Raw genomic sequence first — 25,308 nt, forward strand, 5'->3', positions numbered from 1 at the left:
GACTGAGCAATCAGGATACACAGTTCATTTATTTGAATGTGACACTGTCAGTTATTAGTAAAAAAAAACTCTGTCTGTTTAGTTTATTAGCATATTAGCACCACTGATTCAGTTTAGGGAGAACTACTGCATTTTTATATTTTACTCCAATTTCCTTCACTCTGAGATCATTTCCTGGAGCATTAATGCCATATTAATCAAAATATTATTATAAATACCCTGGATTTCATTTAGCATTGTGTTATTGATTTTAGTTAGCTATAGTTTATTTAAATCAAATGTGTAGTTGCATAATTATGTATTTTCTTTTAAGTTGTTTCAAATCAAGTCTGTTTAGTATGTATTGAAATAGATATTAGATAAGTAAAAAAAGTGACATATTTCGGAAATTAATTTCTTTTTGACAAATATATGATACTGTGGACAACAACTTTTTTCATTAATGTTAGGATGTGGCAAATTGTCGCATGTTCATACAGTTGATTAATTGATTACTAGAGTTCATACATTTTATGTTGGCAAATAATATTTTGGTCACACTTCATTCTCACTATTAACTATGACTTTTGCTTGAATAAACGCCTAATGTTCTGCTTATTAATAGTTAGAAGGGTAGTTGTTAAGTTTAGGATTAGGGATGTAGAATATGGTCATGCAGAATATTTGCTTTATAAGTATTAATAAACAGCAGATATGCTAGTAATATGCATACTATTAAGCAACTAGTTAACAGTGAGAATTGGTCCCTAAACTAAAGTGTTACCCTAAATTATATATATATATATATATATATATATATATATATATATATATATATATATATATATATATATATATGTAAAACATTAAATCTATGTTTACTGTACAGTCATATTTACTATTACTCTGAAATGTTGTGTTCAAAATCTAGGCTTCTTTAATAATAATCTACATATAAAGCATCCAATCATTTAATAAAAGACATAAAAAGGGGTCAAATTGTACAATGAAAATATACTGTAAGCACAGTCAAAAATGAATAGTTATTAAAACTAAACCACAAAAAGGATGCACATTTGATGTTCAGAACTTGGCTCATCTAGTCCAAGAATTCAATAGATATTATTCATCCTAAACCCAGAAGATTTGTTGAAGCCAGTCAGATGTAGCACCAGCTGCTCTGCAGATCTTTCTGAAGAATCTGAAAGTCTCATCATGGGAAGTTTTAGTTTCAATCAGCCAGATAAAACATATGAAGCGTGATCCACTCAACACCTTTTCTTTTCCTCTCCCTGTACTCTGTAGTCCCGCCCACACCGATAGCTCCGCCCCAGCTGCTGCGCTCTGGCCCCACCTACCTGATCATCCAGCTCAACACTAACTCTATCGTGGGCGACGGGCCGGTGATCCGCAGAGAGATCGTGTACCGGGCCAGCCACTCGCCCTGGTCCGAAACTCACGGAGTCAACTCACTGACGTATAAAGTCTGGCACCTGGAGCCGGACACAGAATACCGCATCAGTGTCCTCCTCACCCGGCCCGGAGAGGGAGGAACCGGCCCGCCTGGACCCCCGCTGGTCAGCAGGACCAAGTGTGCGGGTCAGTGGACTCTCTGTTCTTCCTCTTTAGCCAGTTATTAAATGTTTCACTTTTAATATTAAAATGCACTTGAGACATCTTAAGTGTGAAGTTGTGTGTATTGGTATGACATCACTGGATTCGGCCTGTGGTAAATGTGACCGTCAGCTGTTTTTGGACAGATGTTGAAGGTACAGGTTTGAAAATGAGTGAGGTCTGGGATGAGGTTAAGATTTGTGCTGTAATAACGCTACAAATACAACTCATTATATACACTACTAAACACTTTAACAGAGACAGACACTTACTGTAGATGACTATAGAAAGATGTTTTCTCTTGTTTGGAAGCATGAACACCGTTACATTGTACCATATTTTTTGTATCAGCATTTTGTTTTATATTTTACTAAAGGTTGGGGTGGATAATTGTGTTTATTAACCATGCAGCAATACAAATTACTAGGGATGCACCGAAATTTCGGCCACCGAAAATTTTCGGCCGAAAATGGCCTTTTCGGTTTTCGGCCGATAGACTTTTATCACCGAAACAACACAGCCGCAAAGGTTGTGATGACGCAAACAGAAACCGCGACCTGCACGTGCACCTGCTTAGCGCAGACCACGAGCCCCACGCGACATTTACTTCACACCAGTGAGAACATTCTCTCTCTTCGTATTCCTTTATTCGCAGCACTAAAACATCTCCTAACAAAGAGATTAAGACGGACCACGAAGCAAAAACAAAGAAAAGTACAGTCTTATAGAGTCGGTTAGCACAGACTATATCTTTTCGGATATATATATATATATATATATATATATATATATATATATATATATATATATATATATACATACACACACACACACACACACAAACATATATACATACATAATATCAGATTGTAGTCATATTTATGCTAGATTTTCTGCTAGATTTCTGCTTTAATTTGATAAATGTTTATTTATGCCCTGGCCCTATTTAAATACACTCTCTCAAATATTTCTCAAATGTCAGGCAGATGACAAGCTCAACTGCTCAACAGCTAGATGGTTATCTGTCTGAAGTCCCCATCCCCAGAAGTAATAACAGTCTTGCCAACTGGAGAAGTAATGCACTTTCTAGTCCTACATAGAAAAATTTCAAATGCACTTCACCTAAATGCACTTTGTTTTTATGAGTGAACTGTTCATTTTAACACCTTTCTGCAGGCCAGTAGGCCTGTACATTATTATTAAATATAGACATGAGTGGGATACATTTTTAGTTTGAATTTTATTTTATTATACTGTGCATTGTTGCAATGTGCTTAATAAATATTTGCATCATTTGTAATTATTTATTTTTATGTTTTTTAAAAAAAAAATAAGTTATGTAATTGTAATTATCTTTGAAACTTTAATATTAATTTATGCAATTGCAATGTCTTAATTTTAGTAAAGTTAGTACACGGTCATAGCAATAAATGCAATGGTACTAATAATTGGCATAATTTATTTCGGTGTTTCGGTTTCGGCCAAGAATTTTCATTTCGGTGCATCCCTACAAATTACTGTTAGAGTTTTCATTAATAATCATTGCTATATAGATGATAATTTTGTCTAGTGCTCAAAAAATTGTATAAGGTCATGCTAAAACATTATATATATATAAAAATATATATTATCAACGATAACAAAAATGGACAAAACATTCTGAGAACCACAATTTGATTTAGTTCGTATTGAAGCAGGTACGAGCCAAACGGAGTCAAGTAGTCTGGTATAATCAGATTTCGGCTTTCTTCTCTGGTCCTCTGAGGAGTGTGTGTTGTTTGTGTGGCTAAAGTAAGTTGGACACAACTGTAGTAGACATGTTCTTGTGTTGTAACTTTGCTTTGGCACTTCCTAATGTATGAGTGTCAGAGGTGCTGAGACTCTGTTCATCCTGGTCACCAGCAGCAGCAGAAGAACACACGTGTTGCTAATGTGCCAGACATCTTTATTTTTAGCAGCTGATGGTGAGGTTGCAGATGTAGAGACACATTACTGCTGCATGCCTTTATTACGCTGCATAATTGTGTTTGCATATCTGAATTGTATTTATATTGTAATATAATACTCACCGAGTTATTTTCATGTACTGTATATTGCCAACATGCAGATAACCTTATTATAACGTTTATTTGAATGGCATTGAATTCAATTGTTTGTAATAACAAGAGTTTTTTTGTTCTGTCTTTGGCCTTTTTAATTTGCTCTGTGTTTTCTGTCACAGTATCTCTCTCTCTCTCTCAGTCCTGAGGGAAACAGATTACATTTATATCAGAGGTCGAACTTGAGTCTCTGTCTGCTGTGTGTGTGTGTGTGTGTGTCATATCCAGCAGTGAGGCCATTCCTCATCAGGCCTGTGGGAGTTTCAGTAGATGTGTCTCATTAATTTGTGTAATCAGGTTGATTTGTCTGGAGGACTCTGAGGGAGGGCAGAGGTGCGGGTCTGCAGGCTTCACCGGACACTGACTGTCTCAGTAAACACAAGGCATTACAGTATGTTGCATTGAGGACAAGGAAAACTTAATGGTTTCCATTACGCAAAATAGGATTTCAGATGTGTTGTGTTCTGTGGGTGAAATCTGAACTGGAGATGTTTTGGCAGGACCTCTTTTTCATGGAGATGTTTTCCTTTTTGAAGCACAGTGACAGTGTTAATTCATCAGTGTGTGTTTGATGTGGAGCTCCTCATGCTGGAATGCCAAGTGCATTTATATTTACAGACACGCAGGACTCTGGGCTCGTCTCCTGTCTGTCTTTGTCTCTTAGAGTGAGAGCGAGGGAATGAAAATGACAGGAAAGAGAGACGAGGACCCCTGCCTTCACACATGACATGTGTAATCAACTCATAGCAGCTCTAATCGCATCTGTACTGAGAGAGAGAGAGAGAGAGAGAGAGGAAGCAGAGCTTTGTGAAATGCTTCATTTATATGTAACGATAACTCGTCGAATGACCTGTTAAATGTACTTTATTGCTCTCTCTCACTGCTTTCCAGTCTTGTTAATGAGAAGACCGTCTCTGTCCATCTGTCAGTTCATAAATTGTTCTGTTTTTCCAGGGAAAACAATCATTGCATGATTAAAGATCCCATTAAATGTAATTTGGAGATGTGTGTCTTATAGTCCATATCTGTTGGCTTTGAGTTATAAGCCAGAGTACTAAATGCTGGAAATATATTTTATCAACGTAACTAAGAAAAGTGACTAAAAGTCAAGGCTAAGATAGCTTGTTGTGACTAAATTCTAAAGTACACCACACAGACTTCTATTCGTAGGCCATTATCTGCCAAAATGTGTATGCAAATGAGGAAGCAAATAGTAAGTTTGATTTGATAGACTCATTTACTTACAAGATTACAATTATTCAATCAGGAAGTGTTTAAACCCCACCCACTTCTCAACATCCAATCAACAACTGATCCATAGAACCTTTCACTTTATATTTAAGGTCTATATATGTATTAGGGTTGTCAGTTTAATGCATTAACTTAATAAGTTATGGAAAAGAAATACGCGATTTGAAATATTTTAACGCTGTTAACGCACACACTCCATTTCATTCAGTTGACTGTTGACAAATATGATGCAGGACAACAACTCAATGAATGCAGTTATATCCTAAAATGCATGATATTGGGGCAACAATGCTCCTGTAAGAGTTTGTGTCTCATATTTTTATATGATAAGTGATACAGTATATCACACAGTGCTGTTTTCATGGGTGGACGTGATGTGATCAGTTCAGTAAATAAGAATTTAATATTGTGTTATATTTTAAACACAATATTGTCTGTTTTTGCTCAGCTTTGCCAACAAAAATTGTACCTATGAATTCATAGCAGAATTGTTGTGCATCTCCGAGCAGCACAACAGTGTTTAGTTTCTGAATGAATCCACGTTTTGAACGAATCGTGTGAACCAATGATTCAAAAACCCATTCATAAAGTGAGCCGTTTATTTAATTCCTGAATGAATCAGCTGTTTGAACAAATTGAATGAAAGACTCATAAATACATTTACCACCACCAGTTTAAGTTTGGTATTTAGAATATTATTTCATTAAAATAATAGATAAGAGATAATAATTAGATAGATAGTCCACCCCACAAAAAATATTATGTCATCATATGTCATCATAAACCTGAATGACTTACTTTCTTTTGTGGAATATAAATTAAAGTAATTTGAAGACTGTTGGTAACTAAGCTGTTTTCATTACCAATGACTTTCATTAGATGATTGCATAAGAAAAACAAATCTATAAATAACTGAGATTCTCAAGTTTACGTCTAAGTAGTTTACGTTAGGCTGTTGTAGCCTAAACGTCCATCTGCAATAAATTGTGTGTTGAATCAAATAAAATATTTATTTTTAAAGCTAATATTTTTAATGTGTACTTAATAAATTCTCATTTAACAACAAAAAAGATTAATTAGATTAATAAATCGGCACATCATGAAATAAATTCGATAAAAAAATTTAGTCTACTGACAGCCCTAATATATATATTGGTATGTGTGTGTCTATATATATATATATATATATATATATATATATATATATATATATATATATATATATATATATATATATATATACCAAATATAGGCCTTGGAAACATATTGGTCAACCAAGAGAGATGTTGATGGTATTTAATCAAGTTTTGTTTAATTAAAAAGCAAGACTATTAGAGTCTATTTATTATAGAGTATTCTGCCATTACTTTAGAAGCATGCTAAAAGCTAAATGTGAAATGTAATTTTTCCTTTTCTCTGTTCTCAGAGCCCATGCGTCCGCTCAGAGGACTGACGGCGTCGGAGATTCAGTCCCGTCAGCTGCTCCTGCAGTGGGAGCCGGTCGGCTACAACCTGACACGCTGCCATACGTACTCCCTGTCGCTCTGCTACCGCTACTCCACCGCCGCGGGGGGCGGAGCCGGCGGGAATAACGCCACGGTGAGGGAGTGTCTGTCGGTGGAGCGGAACACCTCCCGCTTCACACTCCGGGACCTGCCTCCGTTCCACGCCGTTCACGTGCGGCTAGCGCTGGCCAATCCTGAGGGCAAGAAAGAGAGCCGAGAGGTCACCTTCCAGACCGAGGAAGACAGTGAGTATTCATTTGTTCATTTGACACAGTGATGTTATGGGAATTGCTGTACCTTTTTCTAACACTTTAAACTAAGCTTTTATATATAATGCATCGTAAAATAATTTAAATTGTGCATTAATTGTGCCTTCTAATGCATCTAATAATGCATTGTATAATCTCATGAATAATTATAAACACAGTTATTATACATTATAATGAATAATAGATGTTACACCTTTGGAAAATATAATGGAGTAAAACATAGCTAACAATCAATGTCCGATGAATAAAAAAAAACTTTGATTACAATTATTTATGAAAATATGTTAATCTTCAAGTAAAGTGTTAATAAGTGTTCCTGTAGCTCAAGTGGTAGAGCATTACGTTATCAAGTGCAAGGCTGGGGGTTTGATTCCCCGGGAGCACATGATTGGTTAAAATTGATAGCCTTTATTCACTGTAAGTCGTTTTGGATAAAAGCGTCTGCTAAATGCATAAATTTAATTTAATTTAAAGTGTAACTAATTTGTTTTGTATTATGGTGCCTTAAAAATCTTAGAAAACTACATATTTTTCTCACTATATCTGTTACCATAATATTACAACTCCTCACCCCTTGATTTAGTACGATTTTTAATAATTAAAGTCACAAAGTCAATAATTGTAACTATGTGAACCGTGAAAATCCAGCCTTTAGCATGCGGGGGGACATTAACATAATTAAATCAAGTACTAAATGAGCAGACCTTGTGCAGATGCAGTCAAAGAGGTTTTAATGAGTCAGTATTGTCTTGATTGAAAGCTCCATCATTTCCATTTCACTGTTACTGTTTTGGTAAATTCATAACACAGTTTATCCATTAGTTTAAGAACCGTTTTCTTCAGAACAGACTCTCAAACAGCTCAGTGAGTGTTTTCACTTCTGATGAAGAATCACATTATTCTCCATATCTGCATTCATAAACTTTCTGAGTTTGATTAAACTTTCATTTACCCAGAGGGTGTTTTTTTATTTATTTATTTTTTTTGCATGGGTCAGTAGCCATAACCCATCCATCTTTGCTAAGGCCTGTATTTATCTGAGCAATTATGATGTGGTGCCTGCAGCAGGGCCCAGTTTGCCTGCATTGCTCAAACCTCAATTATAGCAACAACACAAATATTGACTCACAGAACACCATGCTTCAGCATAATTAAATGGAAGATCATACTTATAAATGGAAGTGTATGAAAAATTAATAAGCTAAGGCCCCCAGCAAAATGGAATAAAGATTCTTGCTTATTTTTGCATTTTTATTTACGCCGTGTGTCAGGCGGCGTGGGTTTGTATTCTCATGCTAATGCTTTAAGATGAAACCCTCAGAGGTCAAGTGAAAACCTCCCCATCTGAAAATGAACACAGCTCAGAATGAATGCTCGCAATTTATCATTTTCTGAAATGAAAAACATCTTTTCATACATTTCGTACAGAGATAGAGCTTGTTTGTGTTTGGTTAATTGGAAACAACATGAGGAACTGCAGTTAATGAATGAATTAATTCTGCTGCGAGTAATGTTAAATTACTGGTTGTCAGCATGCTTGCAGTAAGACACAGAGAGGGAATGAGAAATGAGAAGCAGGGATAGAAACTCTCTCTGCTTTGTAACCTTTGCAAGCGTCTTTAGTTGGGGCAATGCATGGAAAGTAAAGATGACTACTCATTTTTACTACCACTCTACTTTCTCAGCACATGGCGTGAAGCATTAGCAGTCTTCTGCCAACTCCAGCGCTGTCAGAGATGCTTCAAAAAAACACTCACATCCCAGTTATTTTTTGGCCACAGTACCAAAATTGTTTACTGTATAAAATATGAGAAATGAAATATCCCTTAAGAAGTGTTAGTGCTGGCGTGAACTGTATAAGCCAAACAATATGCACATTTTCTAAAACAACATATGCTGAATAAGAAAACTTGTAAATGCACAGACTACATTTACAGTCTTCAGAGTTTTGCAGCAGATAATTGAACGCACAAAACAATAAAACATAATCAACAATTTGATTAAACTCAAAATCCATCACATACCATTTAATTTGATTGGATGTACAGCCTTTGACATCAACAAATTACTTCTCTCTTTTAAAACGTGTGCTTTATTAGGACTAATAACAAGTAGCATGCATGCTAATAAGCAGCTAGTTATTAGTGAGAATTGGTCCTTAAAATAAACAACAACAACAATAATAATAATCAACTAAAGTCAGTGATCTGTGACTAGTTTGCTGTTTCTAGATTTCAATGATTCTTCTGATTCCATGAGCAGTGTAGTACCTCCGTGGAAAGGGGGGAAGAGTAGACAACATGGCCTTAATTGCAATCATGCCTTATTCTATCATGGCATATTCTACTTTTTCAAATAGCTGGCATTGATGGATATTTACAGTGATAAGTTGCTGTTTGCCACATAAAAAATGGTGCCATCTACATTTACTTGCATTTATGTTGTATGTGAAGGCCAATAATTGTCTTTTGCAGTTATATTTTTTATCAATAAAACCAATTTTGCACTAGTTCAAAATTCCCATCTGTTTTTGCATGAGGGAAATCATCTTTCCTTAACACTTCAGCCTTCTTTTCTCAATGCTATCCACATCTCTGTATTAGGATGTGGCAGTCAGTCTCTCTATAGCTCGTAGCATTCACTATTGCCAAAGTTTTCCAAACTTTAAGTTAAGCATGGATTCAGCATGTAGCTGTACCTGTAGAGTCTAGATGTCTCTCTCTCTCTCTCTCTCTCTCTTTTGCAATCTGCCCTATTTTCTTCCACCTGGTTTGTTGGTAAAGAAGACAAATTGTCTGCCGTGGCATCTAGCACTGCGCTCAGATATGAGACGGGTCTGTGGTCTCTTCCTCTCTCCTGTAGTCTGTAGATGTGTCATCTCACCTTCATCTCAGCTGCGTCTGATACTCTGTTTAGTAAGATTGATCTGACTCTTTCCTCTTGTTTCCTACAGTCCCAGGAGGCATTGCACCCGAATCTTTAACCTTCACCCCATTGGACGATATGATCTTTCTCAAGTGGGAGGAGCCATTGGAGCCCAATGGTCTGATCACACAGTATGAGGTACTGTACCAAGGATGAAGTGACATTTATACTATGAAAAAATACATGATATATGTGTTTTAATATGAAACAGAGACAATGCAGATATATTTTAATATATCATCAAAAATACCCTTGTGAAAAAGACTTTATTATTAAGTGTTTAAAAACATGACTTATTTCAGACTGAATAAGACTGGACATTTAATTGTAAGCTAATCGCATGGAAATGTATTGTATGTTATATATTAGATGCAATTAGCTTACTTTGAGTGCTTTTTGACTCAAAATTTTATATATATAGATATATATCTATATATATATATATCTATATATATATATTAGTGCTGTCAAAATTAGCGCGTTAACGCATTCGATTAATTTGAAATATTTAACGCGTTAAAAAAAATAACGCAATTAACGCGGTTGCAGTTTTTTTTTTATTTCCAGTTGTGGCCTATGTGTGTTCAACGTGCAAAGAAATATGGATAAGACCAAGGAAGGACTTTTAAACGGAAAGTTTCAGTATAAAACTTTGCCGGATTACTCTTCAGTCTGCCACAAGAAACATTACTCTTCATTTAGTCTGCCACAAGAAACAGCAACATTAAAATCATGAACTCAAATGTCATTGTTTAAAAAAACAAAACAAAACAATGACTGTAACAGTGCGTAAATCAGACCTTTCTGTAAAGCTAACGTTAATAAGCTTAAAAGAAAATAACGAAATAATTGTGTAGCGGAGTATTTTTTTGTACACAGTGCCGCGAACTGTCAATCACTCCTGTACGCGTGCATCACTGTCCTCCTCAGCTGCAGCAACTTGCGCTCTCTCTCTTCATCAAGCTTTAAAACACAAAGGGGACAAAAAGATCATATTGTCTTTGTGCATAGGCTATAGATTAATTAGATAAATGAATATCTAAATTTGTGCCTTGCCGTCTACGGTATTTTTTTAGAACTTAGAAAAAAGATGCTGCAGCCAATGAGCAGCCAGCGGGGGCTGCAGGACGACTCAACCTCCGCAGACAGTTTTTAATGTTTATCAGACAATAAATACTCAAGATTTTGCTTTAGTATAACTCACAACGAGTTTCACACACCTTTCCGGCCACGTTGAGTTGTTGACACTTAACAGTGGGAAAGCGACACATGCGCTATTCACTTGTATAACTTAAGGGTGAATGGGTAATGTAGTTACTGCTCTCGGTGGGATGAATTAGGAAGCTTGCATTGTGAAGGGCGCTCTGAAAATCGGCAGTGCAGGTAAAAGATTAAAACCTCTATTAAAACAGATGTCCAAATGAGCGTACCGGTACGCTACAAGCACGTTCTGGGCGCACGGAGAGGTGGCGGTACGCTCAAGAGCTATATTTGGAATTGGCGGTACTGAGTACCTGTGCTTACTGGCCCACTTAAAGCACTGGCAATGACTATACTTTGGAATTTTTTTGCAGTCCACTTAGAATTCAACATGGAAATCATTTTTGTTTTTTATTGGCATTGATTGTTTTGAAATTCAAATGGTACTTACATGACTGTGTTTTTATTTCTGTAATAAATATGGCTTTCAAGCCAACAGTTAATTTGGAGGATATTGATGGTTTATTGCAGGTATGTTGTTTACATGAGAAAATCTGTGTTACAAGTTAAACAAAAATTCCAATAAACAATCATATTTTGAATTTAAATAGTTTCTTTGTCTTGAGTTTACATTAATTATTTACATTTACATATCCAAAAAGGTTCAGTCTTTTAATTGCGATTAATCGCGATTAATCGTGATTAATTTTAAAAAATTGTGCGATTAATTAGTTAATTTTTTTTAATCGATTGACAGCACTAATATATATAGATATATATCTCTCTCTATATATATATATATATCTATCTATATATATATATATATATATATATATATATATATATATATATATATATATATATGACAAAATCTAATATAAATATTTTTGTATTGTTTTTGAAATGAGGTAGATTTTTTATTGGTGAAGTAAGTATACTAATAATTTTACTTTAGTGTGATTTTCTTTTGAAACTTGCATGATGTGCAGTACTTGAAGTTTAACTCATTTAAATTATAGTAATATACTGAATATGGCATATTGAATAGCACAACAACAGTTTAAATTATAATCAAATACTGTACATGTGCTTAATGCAGTTTGTTAGTCGAAATATGTGCACTTCTTTAAGCATGACAAAATATTATTATAACATGATTTAATTTGATATGATTACAAAGTGCACTTTTTAAAGATGTTTTAAAGTGTTAAGTAAGTCATCAAAGTGAGTTCTCTTTAAGTACACTTTTGTGGGCTTTTCTTTCATCCATTTATCTGCAAGCACAGTAACAAAAAACAAGTGCCGGTTCAGAACAGCACTTCATTTTTACATGGGTTTTTACAGACAAAGCCTTGTTGGTGTTTTCCAGTATCTGTGTGTGTGGAGAGAGGTCTGACAGCACTTTGAAATGTTGCTTTTTTTCTTCTTCCCCTTTGTTAGTTATTGAATTGCAATTTAATGAAAGGGGCAAATATTGGTTCAGTGTTGTGAAAAATGATTCAGGAACACATTGTACTGATGACGCACAGTTTATGCAGCGTTTGAAACAGTTGGGGCATGTGAGTGGGTTGGGGCATTGAGGCATATTTTAGTTTAGCTGTTATGCAGAATCACATTTTCAGACTGAATTGAAATTTGGCTGGGTAGAGATTGGTTGAGGGGATTTTTTTACACTTTCAGGTTTTGTTTTTTGTCCCTCGTCCTTCCTCTCAGTCATTAGTGTGTGTAAACTCTCTTCACTGTTCACAGAGTCTAGGTGTTCTTATGCTAATCATGCTGTAGTTCATTCTCCAGGCCTCAATTAGTCAGGGGACAAACATAATTGCGTATTTACCTTGCAGAGTCTGTCGGATGGGGCGATTGTGTTTAAGTGCTTTAGTCTGGTTATATTTCCCTGCTCAGCTGTCAGCATGAACACATGAAAGCGTCTGCTTATGCGCCGTGCTTGTCTGGGAGAGATGTGTGGAGCTTTACTTCACTCTGCTCTTCGTTCTCTTGATGGATTTGGTAATGATTTTTTAATGGTGGATTTGCTGCCTCAGCATTTTCATAAAAAGTAGTTTCAAAATGGAGCGTGTAATTTCTGTTGATGGATCTTGAGAGGGATACTGAAGTATTTAGCCTATTCCGCATTGAAGCTTGCAGCAACAACACCTTCAAAAGTAAAGACTGAATGTGCTGGAATAAATAGCATTAATTATGTAATAATAAATAGTTCATAGTTTAAAGAGAGAAATGCACCTTTAATATTACATAGTGAAAGAGGCAAGTATATGCTGAGTTTCGTTCAGTTTTGTGACACACTCCTGTTCACAGAGACAGATACGCCAGAAAGTGCACCCTGTTTATTTTCTTTATTTTATAAAAGCACAATGTCGTGTTGAGTGTATATAAATAACTGTAGACCTTTTATAGGTTTGTATGATATATTATATTTCACAAACGCTTTTTATCTAGTTAACATTAAAGCAAGCAGCCATGTAAAGTTGCTACTACTTATATGTTTAACTTTCCAATGATAAGCCATGTGAGCGTAGGGGCATTTTACCATATAATGGAGACATAATTAGAAATTGGTTATTCTTTGAATCATTGTCATTAGATGCATATGCGGTTACCAAAATAATTTCCTTAACTCTGGATGAAAACACACATGCCTGCTGAGTTACATTTTATATTACATATATTCAGATGTACAGCTTTATATATGTATAAAACAAATGTGACATGAATGAAATTGGAACTGTAAAATCTCAGCTGGGGTTAAAGCAGTCAAATATATATATATGTATATATATATATATATATATATATATATATATATATATACTGTCATTACTGATTGGAATAAGACTCCATGATTGCTACTGTTTAAAGTTATGCAAGTGAAGACATCAGGTTTTGTTGTGGGTAAAATAAATCTGGACTCTATAGGATAGCAATGCATTAACACTGATCACTCATTTCCTCTGGACTCACTGTCTGTTTCCTGTTTTTAGATCAGCTACCAGAGCATTGAATCATCAGATCCCAGCATCAACGTTCCCGGCCCACGACGCACCGTCTCCAAACTAAAGAATGAGACATACCACATGTTCTCCGGGCTTCACCACGGCACCACATACCTGGTGTCTGTTCGCGCCCGCACCGCCAAGGGCTTTGGTCAGACCGCGCTGACTGAAATCACCACCAATATCTCAGGTGAGGAAATGGGATATGAGAGGCATCCGAAAACCTACAACTTTGCTGGCTTTCTGTCGCGTCTCTCTGAATCTAAAGTACTTAATTAGAAGTTTTCCACTAGAAAGTAGATGGGCTTTGGTTTTATCGCTGGAATGAATGTAAGACGCCTGCGAGGGCCTTTTAATTGGTTCAGGATTTATTCAGACTTTATTTGGACTTCATTTAGATGTAATCGCAGCCAGCCAAAAGCTACTCTTTTGGCGAGAATGACTCTCTGAACAGCAGAAATATTGATACCAAGGTTTACCCAGGCTTAAGTCGACAAACTGAGGAGAGAACTGAGTAAACTGAAGGGGAAATGGCAGATCCTTTTGGGAAATCGTTTTTCCACCAATGAACTTATAGGCTTTGGGTACAAATTTTGCGGCACAATAAACTTAAAATTAAATAGAAACTGATTACTTTTGGCCCCTTTGTTAATTCTGACCAAACAATGGAAAGTTTTATGCTCAATCCTGCTTGAACAGCCTAATAATAGTAATAGTTCACACAAAAATGCCTTTATATATATATATATATATATATATATATATATATATATATATATATATATATATATATATATATATATATATATATATATATATATATATTTCTGACATTTTCTTGCAATGCAAGTTTAAATTGTTCCTTTTTTTCTACCAAATTGCAAGATATGAAATCATATCAGAGTCAGAAGTTAGAATTGTGAGAAAAAAGTAATATTTGTGAGATAAAAAGTCACAATTACCTTGATTTATTATTATTATTATTATTATTATTATTATTATTATTATTATTATTATTATTATTATTATTATTATTATTATTATTATTATTTAGTGGTGGGAAAAAGACTTCCATCATTTTATGAATTATGGAGTTTGAGATATTAAATCCTTCCTGCAAACAGCTTTAAATCTAAAATGTCAAGAAAAAAGGAATAGGAATTTTGAACCTGGCTTTGTTTAGTGTTCAGGTTTCTGTTCAGGAAATCTATTCAAATTATTGCAAATCTAATTAGATAATGGTGCATTTCTATGTTTAAACATCACATTTCAGAGAACATGTAAAACAAAACAACTGCATTAATGTATTGTGGTTAATCAAGTTTAGAAGTAAAGTGATATCTATTTATTAAATTGTTGACTATTATTCTGTGGTGTCTAAATACATTTATACATAAGGGATTAGTTATCTATCAGAACTTAATTCAGCATTAGACTAGGGCTGTGAGTTATGGACAAAAATAACCTATCACGATTTTTTAAACAATTTTGCGGTTTCGATTTTAATCATGATTTTGACACACACAGACAGTCATAAATGCATTCAGTGTAAATTTGAAACATATTTCCAAAAGAAAACCAATGACAGCTTTATCAAAAGGTTGTAACATATCTCTAGAACAGACATGAGACAAAATAATCACTAAGTAAAGATGTCAAACAAAATGTCTAGACATATGGCAAATAATAATAATAATAATAATAATAATAATAATAATAATAATAAATAAAACCCGTGTCCAGGGATTTTTTGTTTACTTTTTTGCCATGCATTGGTCATAGAGCTCACTGTAGCTGTACCTCAGGTGTTATATGTTTTGCCCAATATATTTATTGCCCAAAGTTCACACGTACTCCGTCTGCAGTGCGTATACAGTAAGTTATGTGTACCTGGTTCAGAAGCAGAAACAAGAGTACATTATTGTAATGCGAAAGCACATTAAAATAATGCACGAGCACGAATCTATCCGCTCGCACGCAGATTTCCTTTACTCTGTTAACAAAGCCAGATGCGTGTGCTCAAATCATAGACTGTATAAGGCTCAGATACTGTACACGCTGCCTTACAACGAGTCTCCTCTCACTCAACCTGTGTCCTGTGCACTTACAACTCTCTCTCTGCTCATGCGCAAGAGATTAAATCTTTTCGCACCTTTCTATTTATAACCTTTTCTGTTCTCATCTTTTAACGCGTGCACTGTGAACGTTCTGAGCCGTTAACAAAAAAAAAAAAAAAGTGCCCACACTCAAAATTGTGATTTTATTATGATTTTGATTAATCACACAGGCCTACATTAGACTAAGTAATGTGTTAAAAAGGATGTATGTATAAGTGTAGATAACGCTAGTTTAGTTAAGCTGGATAAGTTATCTCAACAAATTTAAGTTTTAATAACTGATTGCAGCAGCTTTTTTTAATTTATTTGTCTATATAACTCATTCACTGAATACAAAGTCTTAAATCATTCTGTAGCTTCCCTGCTTTGCATTAAATGGGTTTGTGGGCAAATAGTTGATTTTTATATGAACCGTTCCTTTAAATATCTCCACCCACCCACCCACACACACAAACACACACACACACAGTAATCCAGCTGAGTGAAACTTTCCTGTGTGTTTATTTGTGTGCTTCTTTCTGGGTTTTTTTCCTATAAGTCAATCATACCATCATTTAGTCCTCAGATCTAACACTAGCACAGTGATAGCGGCTCTCGTTCTTTCGACTCTAGATTTTCGGCTTGTTTTGGTATGCTGAAGGCCGAGACATTGACCCGTTTCCCTGTCCCGGCTCATTAATTGACTTCCGATAATAAGCAGAAATGGGAGCAGGAGCTCTGTTCTGTGTTCACCCCTCAAGAGACGGTATAAAGGACTGTGGATCGCTCTCATCCGCCTCCATTGCCCTTGTGTGGTGTGCTCTGTCTGGGGTGGGTTTTGTTCTCTTCAAGTCAGTGGAAAACCAAGACTAATTTGAAAGATTTTTGTGTTACAGTTACTCGGTGTTTTTTTTTTTTTTTTTAATTTTTTTTTTTTTTTTTTTAAGAATGATCAAATATGAAACTTCTGTGCTTATTTACTCATCCTCGTGTCATTCTAAACTTATATTTCAGGTCTTTGTTTAGTGATACTCTTCCCCTCTGGTGAGCTGTTAACTGCAAACAAATCACAGAGTTGAACTGATTGAGTCAGTAAGCTGAACAATATAAACAAATAAATCGGTCAGTACAGTTTGTGGACCAGCACAAAAGACTAGTTCACTGGTCCAGATCTCAAGTCACTCAGACAGTGTTCATTCTGGCACAGAAATCAGTTTCTTAATTACATCTGTTTGTTCTTTCTTTTCATTTCCCTTCACAGCACCAGCGTTTGATTATGAAGATGTCCCTTCTCCACTGAGTGAATCTGAAAGCACCATAACTGTACTCCTGCGTCCAGCTTTGGGGAGAGGAGCACCTGTGAGGTAATGTATGCAATATATATAACATATTACAGTTTTTTTTTTTTTTTTCAGGGATAATAAAATATATATATATATATATATATATATATATATATATATATATATATATATATATATATATGTGTGTGTGTGTGTGTGTGTGTATATATATATATATATATATATATATATTAGGGGTGTAATGGGGTGTACACATTCTGGTACGGGTCTTTCGGTTCGGTATGCATGTGTACCTGTACCAAGATGAGGTAGATTTTTATCCATAAGAAAAAGTATTCTAATTTAATTTATTTAAAGAAAGAGCAATTTGTTCAGTAAACTATTGTTAGAAAAAATGCATATCCCATGAAATAAACATCTCATGGTATAATCTACTTATTTTTTTATTTTTTTGTGTGATTGTTTCTCTAAGCACGTGAAGTCACGTGTTATAGTGAGTGGCAATACAGTGCAGTACATTTCAGAGTGTAAAGTCTGCTCCATCCTCCTGTACAGTTCCTATCATGTGGTTGTGGTGGAGGAGGATAGCTCCAGACAGGTGAGGCGGAGGGAGCTGGGTCACATGGAGTGTTTCCCTGCTCCTTCCTCCCATGGGGAGAGTCCCGGAGGAGGTGGAGGGGCAAATGGTGCTCCGCCTCATTACTACACCGCCGAACTCACGCCCAGCAGCTTACCTGAGGCTACACCGTTTACTGTAGGGGACAACCACACCTACAACGGCTACTGGAACACACCACTGGACCCCAGCAAGAACTATCTCATCTACTTCCAGGCCTCCAGCAACTTCAGAGGGGTGAGTGCACAATCACATCTGCCCAATGAACACTCATATGCACTCCTTGTTAGTACACGTTTTCTTTGAGAAAGCTTGGGAAGAGAAGCCAATGAAAATAATTAAATAGAAGTATTCCATAAGCACAACTGATTGGTTGATTGATTGATTGAGTGATTGATTGTGCAGTTTACTGTGATATTAGACTTTAGCCATTTAGATTTTCGTAAGTTATTGAAAAAAGCACAAATGTCATGGCATGACTAAACGTATTCTGGCCCCAAAAATATCCTTACAAAACATTTTACAAAGAGTTGCAACAAGACAAAGTCCCAAAGCACACAAATACAGTGGTGTGAAAAAGTGTTTGCCCCCCTCCGTGTTTTTATTTATTTATTTATTTTATTTTTTGCATAGTTGTCTCTAAATTGATTCAGATCATCAAACAAATTTTAATATTACATTTACATTTAATCCTTTAGCAGACACTTTTATGCAAAGCGACAAATGAGAACAATATAAGCAATCAGATCAACAAGAGAACAACATCAGTATACAAGTGCCAAGATAAATCTCAGTTAGTCTAGTACAGAACGCATAGCCAGGGCTTTTTTTATTTTTTTATGAAAGACAAGAAAATATAGACATTGCTAGTATTACTTGGTTAAGTGCTGGCGAAAAAGATGAGTCTTTAGATATTTCTTGAAAATGAGTAAATACTCATTTGAGATTGGAGGATAATTCCACCAGCTGGGCACAGTCCAGGAAAAGGTCTGTGAGAGTGATTTAGAACTTCTTTGGGATGGCACTACAAGGCATCGTTCACCTGCAAAGCACTGGAGGGGCACATAAGATTGAACTAGTGAATTTAGGTATGTTGGTGCCGTGCCAGTGGTCATCTTGTAGGCAAGCATCAGTACCTTGAATTTGATGCGAGCAGCTACTGGTAGCCAGTGTAACCTGATGAGGAGAGGAATAACGTGAACTTTTATTGGCTCATTGAAGACAACCCTCACTGCTGCATTCTTGATCAGTTGCAGAGGCTTGACAGTACATGCAGGAAGGCCCGCCAGGAGAGCATTACAATAGTGCAGTCTGGAGAGAACAAGAGCTTAGACAAGAAGTTGGGTGGCTTGCTCTGACAGGAAGGGTCTAATCTTCCTAATGTTGTATAAGCAAATCTGCAGGACCGGGTCGTTGTAGCAATATGGTCTGTGAAGCTTAACTGATGATCCATCACAACTCCTAGGTTTCTGGCTGTCCTGGAAGGAGTTATGGTTTATGAACCCAGCTGTATAGAGAAGTTGTGATGAAATGATGGGAACCACCAGGAGTTGGGTAGTAAGGTTGAGCTGATGGTTTCATCCAGCTAGAAATGTCACTCAGGCAGGCTGAAATGCGAGCAGCTACCATCGGGTCATCTGGTTGGAATGAGAAGTAGAGTTGGGTGTCATCAGCATAGCAGTGATAAGAAAAGCCATGCTTCTGAATGACAGATCCTAATGACGTCATGTGGATGGAGAAGAGAAATGGTCCAAGTACTGTGCCTTGAGGAACCCCAGTAGCAAGTTGTTGTGACTTAGAAACATCACCCCTCCAAGACACGCTGAAGGATCTATCGGAGAGGTAGGACTTAAACCACAGGGGTGCGGTTCCAGAGATGACCATCGTTCTGAGGGTGGACAGGAGAATCTGGTGATTAACAGTGTCAAAAGCAGCAGACAGGTCCAGTAAGATGAGTACTGAGGATTTTGAAGCTGCTCTTGCTAGTCGCAGGGCTTCAGTAACCGAGAGCAGGGCAGTCTCAGTTGAGTGGCCACTTCTGAAGCCAGATTGGTTGCTGTCCAGGAGGTTGTTATGTACAAGGAACATAGAGAGCTGGTTGAACACAGCTCGCTCAAGTGTCTTTGCAATGAATGGAAGAAGGGATACCTGTCTGTAGTTTTCTTTAAGCACTGGATTTAGAGATGGTTTCTTAAGCAGTAGGCTTACCCGAGCCTGCTTAAATGCTGAGGGAAATGTTCCAGAGTGAATAAAGGAGTTGATAATGTGAGTAAGTGAAGGTATGACTGAAGAAGAGATCACTTGAAGGAGGTGATTGGGGATCAGATCAAGTGGACAAGTAGTAGGATGAATGGACAGGATAAGTTTGGAAATGTCCATCTCTGAGAGTGGAAAGAAGGAGGAGAGAGCGTGTGCATTGGTCATTGTGAAGTTATCCTCAGTCTGAGGTGTGGAGACCTGTTCACTGATGGTTATTATCTTATTTGTGGGTGGAGGCGGGAGGCAGATTAAGAAGAGAAGAGAAAGTTTTGAAGAGTCTCCGAGAATCACAACAGTTGCTATTTTTGTTGTGGTAGTAGGATGTTTTAGCAGTGAAGACAATTGCAGAGAAGGAAGAGAGGAGAGACTGATACACACTGAGGTCGGTAGGGTTTCTTGATTTATGTAATTTCCTCTCTGCAGCCCTGAGTTTAGAACGATGTTTATGGAGAATCTCGGACAGCCAGGGAGCAGATGGGGTGGTGAGTGCTGAATAGACGACAGTGGGCAAAAGTTGTCCAAGCAAGAAGTTGGAGTGGAGCAAAGAGTGTCCATAACACTGTTTGTGTCCAGAGCTGAAAAACTGAGAGAGTGCAGGAAGTGAGGATGAAACCACAGAGGATAGGCGAGAAAGAGAGAGTGAGTGTAGATTCTGTAGAAAGGTGACCTGCATTGGAGTGTGTGCAGCTTCAGGAGTAAGTGCTAGGTTAGTAATGAGGAAGTGGTCTGAGGTGTGCAGTGGAACAACTGAAGAGTTGCCCACAGAGCAACAGCGCGTGTAGATGAGGTCCAGTTGGTTGCCTGATTTGTGAGTAGCTGTAGTAGACACTCGCTTGAGATCAAATGAGGTGAGCAGAGTGTTGAAGTCAGCTGCCTGGGGTTTATCTAGGTGGATATTGAAGTCACCACGCATTACCAGAGGAGTACCATCTTCAGAAAAGTTTGATAGCAGCACATCCAACTCCTCCAAGAAGTTTCCCAATTGACCTGAGGGATGATAAATGACCACAAAGTGGATTTTAACAGGGTGGGTTACAGTAATGGCATGTGATTCAAATGAAACGTTACCTCAAGCTGATTGTTGAAGATCAAATTTCCATTCTTTTGATATAAGGAGACCAGTACCTCCACCCCTCCCAGTCATATGAGGAGTGTGGGAACAAGTGAAATTAGTGGAGAGGGCTGCGGGCGTGGCAGTGTCTTCAGGTTTGATCCAGGTCTCAGTCAGTGCCATGAGGTTGAGACCGGAATGAGTAGCAATAGAAGAAATTAAGTCTGCTTTGTTAACAGCAGACTGGCAGTTCCAGAGACCAACTGGAATAGAGAGCATAGTAGTAGAGGTCAGAGGGACATGGCGTAGATTTGTTGGATAGGCCTTCCTTCGACGTACATTGTGTGCTCTCCAAGTGTTAGTAGTGATAGTAGAGATATTACACAAATATAACCAGAGTAAATACAAAATGCAGTTTTAAAATATTTTTTTTCATTTATTAAGGGGAAAATATCTGTCCAAATCTTCCTATGTGCACTATGTAAAAAAAAAATATTAATAACTTTATTAACTAGTTGTGCCACCTTTGGTAGCAAAAACTGCAATCAAGCATTTGCGATAAATGCCAATGAGTCTTTCACATCGCTGTGGGGGAATTTTGGCCCACTCTTCTTTGCATAATTGTTTTAATTCAGCCACACTGGAAAGGGTTTCGAGCATAAATGAACTGTTTAAGTTCATGCCACAGCATCTCAATTGATTGTGATATCCAATTGTGAATCAAATAATGCTGTGCTGGTTTTATGCCAGGTGTAACGGGACACACACCGCAAACTTTTGTTGCATCAGTCCACAGAATATTTGCCCAAAAGTCTTGGGGATAATCAAGATATTTTTTGGCAAATGTGAGATGAGCCATTTAGTTATTTTTGGTCAGCAGTGGCTTTTGCCTTGCAACTCTCCCATGGATGCTGTTTTTGCCCAGTCTCTTTCTTGTTGTTAATCAAGAACACTGACCTTAATTTATATGCTGTTTTGGGTTCTTTTTTGAGTCGTCCTAGCACTCTTGGAGTAATTTTGGTAGGCAGGCCACTTTTGGGAAGGTTCACCACTGTTCCAAGTTTTCTCCGTTTGTTGATAATGGCTCTGACCATGGTTCACTGGAGTCCCAAAGCCTTAGAAATGGCTTTATAACCCTTTCCAAATTGATACATGTAAACTATTTTGTTTCTTATCTGCTATTGATGTCATGGAAGCAGGGGAAGTTGTGGCCTAGTGGTTAGAGAGTTTGACTCCTAACCCTAGGGTAGTGGGTTTGAATCTCGGGCAGGCAATACCACAACTTAGGTGCCCTTGAGCAAGGCATCGAACCCCCAACTGCTTTCCGGGTGCCACAGCATAAATGACTTCCCACTGCTCCGGGTGTGTGTTCACAGTGTGTGTGTGTCTGTGTTCACTGCTCTGTGTGTGTGCACTTTGGATGGATTAAATGCAGAGCACAAATTCTGAGTCAGAATGGGTCACCATACTTGGCTGAATGTCATGTCACTTTTTAATTTCTTTAGATCGCAGCATGTTGTGTTGCTCTAAGTATGTTTAAGTGATTTCTTGATTGAACATATCTGGCAGTAATCAGGTCTGGGTGTGTCTAGTGAAATTTAACTCGGCTTTATAAAATAATGTGGTTAATCACAGTTCTTTCATGATTTAGCAGGAGGGGGCAATTAATTGTTCACTTAGGGCCAGGAAGGTTTGGACAGCTTGTTTCCCTTGATAAATGAAATCATAATTTAAAAACTGCATTTTGTATTTACTTGCATTATCTTTGTGTAAAAATACAATTAGTCTGATGATCTGAATCTTTTAAGTGTAATAAATATTGGGGCTTTAAAGCTCATAGAATTTCTAAGGCCCATTTGCAGAATCCAGAAGAGTTTGGTGGTCTGGTGCAACGTTTTCTGTCACTATTATTGGGCTGCTAATGCCAGGATTATGATGTTCTGGCCGATTAGCGATCAAGCTCCTGATAACTTCATGTATATGCATGCAAAGTGGCTGTATATTAAGCAAAAAAAAAAAAAAAAAAATCCACTTTTGAACACTTGTATAAAGCCTTTGATCTTTCCCAATCAATTTTTTGTTTTTGATATTTACAGGTGCACTGCTACATAAAACATTTTTTAATGAGTTTCAGGATTTGCCTCAGGATCATGAGAATTATGATCTTTTGGGTCAACCTCCTTTAGATAAACATGTGGTGACACAGTTTGTTTCTTTGTTTGTTTCTCATTTCGCAGTGTCTTCAATTCATCTCAAAGTAGTATGGGGAAATGATACCTAAATTACTATCTCAAATGAGATTTGGGAAGAGGTACTGAAACAAATTCATACATGCTCTATTAATGCTAGATTACAACTTATACAGTTTAAAGTATTGCATAGGTTACACTATACCAAAACTAAACTCAATAAAATGTATTCTTCAATTTCCCCATTATGTGAAAGATGTAAGTGCTCAGATGGCAAACAATATTTTAACACAGCTTCATCAAAAAGGGAATAGCCTTTTGCTCACATCCTCTGGTTGTTTTTTCTTACATTGCCACATAAAGAAGATACCAACTTTCCATAGATTACCTACAGAAGACCTATGATGTCTATCAATGGCTGAGCATTCATCAGCTTGTTCAGGAGTGTTCAAACAGGGAACGTAGGTGATGGAGTCTGTGACAATTTGTTTTCTCTCTGACAAGATCCATTTGATCTAAATCATAAAGGTGTCATACTCTTTTGGCCATCATTTAAAAGCCGAAGAAGTCATTCTTTAGTGTGCTTTCAGAATAGGTCTTATCAAGGTCTATTCAGCTTTTGAACTCTTTGCAAGGCAACGCATTATATCCTCTTCAGCTCATCAACTCTTTGAGACCAGACTGATGGTTCTTTCCTGGCATTTTCATCAGATCATTTTCCATTTAATATTCTCACTTGAGACATCAGGCACAAGAGCCCATCTCCGACATCCCACCGCCCTCAGAATATCCAAGAGCCTCTGGCATATTGATAGCAGCTCCCCGATGCCTGCAAATTATATAAAATACCCCAAAAACCCTGTTCCACCTGGTATTAAGATGCATTTCAGTGCAAAGTCTTTAACCAAAACAGGCATTACTATTCCCATCTGAGAATAAGTGCATCTCCTGTGACCACTTATGTTCGAAATTTAAGACACTCCCTTTTTATTTTACATAACTTTGAGTTGGAGAATGGAGGGAAACTATCGAATGAACAACTCATGATGGAAATAAAAATCAGATTGAAATGATAAGAAAGATAGCTGCAGTTGTTGGTGATAATGTTTAAATACGTTTTAAACTAGCTGCCTACCTGCTAATGAGCTTTTTGCTTGCTCTCTTTAAATATGAAGAGGCAAAACTCCCAGGTTCAAATGGATCAAATATGTCTTGTATACAATTGCAAACTTTATATGGTTCTGGCATGGTTAGGGTGACCATATGCGCCGCTCATAAGGGACACGTCCCAGCCAGAATTTTAATAATGCCTAAAATATCCAGGTTTTGGCTATTTGCACTGTGCAGGTTGATCATTGTGTAACATTCATTAGAGCTATAAAGAGCAGAGCAGACGGCTCCTTATGCTTTCGAATCACTTTCACGTGTTTGTTAGTTCGTTTCACTTGAAGCATTGTGGCGCACTTTGTTTTTTTGGGGATTTGTGCGCTGCGACGCTTTAAGACAATCGAACGAACAAACACATTCTCACATTCTCTCTAGATCTCACCTTCTCACATGCAGCCCCACGATTGGTCGATTATGTGCAATACCTGCATGTTATTGCCACCCTAGGCATGGTGGTTTACCCATTACTATGAGTATTACAGACTATTTTACCCGATGTGCTTTATTTTGGGTATTATTGTTGTGTCCTTAGTTTACAGTTTGACATATAGCATATTATAGCACATAGCATATTGTTCTTGATAATCATTTGTGAAGATTATTTTGCATCACTTTATCTTTAGTAGACTAGTACTGTTCTGTAGGGAGGTTGCATTCATATTGTGTTGCATCATTTCTAACATACAGATGCAGCTCAATAAATTAGAATCCCGTGGAAAAGTTATTTAATTTCAGTAATTCAACTCAAATTGTGAAACTTTTTTAATGAATCC

General features: G+C 36.9%; 1 protein-coding gene across 8 annotated transcripts in view; it reads left to right on the forward strand.

The window, feature by feature from the left end:
• Window positions 1-25,308, forward strand: part of LOC127979265 (receptor-type tyrosine-protein phosphatase U) — a 208,393-nt gene that overhangs the window by 128,886 nt on the left and 54,199 nt on the right. For all 8 annotated transcript variants that reach the window (XM_052584594.1, XM_052584596.1, XM_052584598.1 and 5 more), the window contains exons 7-12: window positions 1,285-1,578; window positions 6,370-6,693; window positions 9,671-9,780; window positions 13,842-14,043; window positions 17,211-17,313; window positions 17,809-18,106. In XM_052584594.1, the coding sequence (XP_052440554.1) occupies window positions 1,285-1,578; window positions 6,370-6,693; window positions 9,671-9,780; window positions 13,842-14,043; window positions 17,211-17,313; window positions 17,809-18,106 (1,331 nt within the window). The remainder of the gene's footprint in view (window positions 1-1,284; window positions 1,579-6,369; window positions 6,694-9,670; window positions 9,781-13,841; window positions 14,044-17,210; window positions 17,314-17,808; window positions 18,107-25,308) is intronic.

The sequence above is a fragment of the Carassius gibelio genome, chromosome B19 (genome assembly GCF_023724105.1).
Source record: "Carassius gibelio isolate Cgi1373 ecotype wild population from Czech Republic chromosome B19, carGib1.2-hapl.c, whole genome shotgun sequence".
Lineage (NCBI taxonomy): Eukaryota > Metazoa > Chordata > Actinopteri > Cypriniformes > Cyprinidae > Carassius > Carassius gibelio.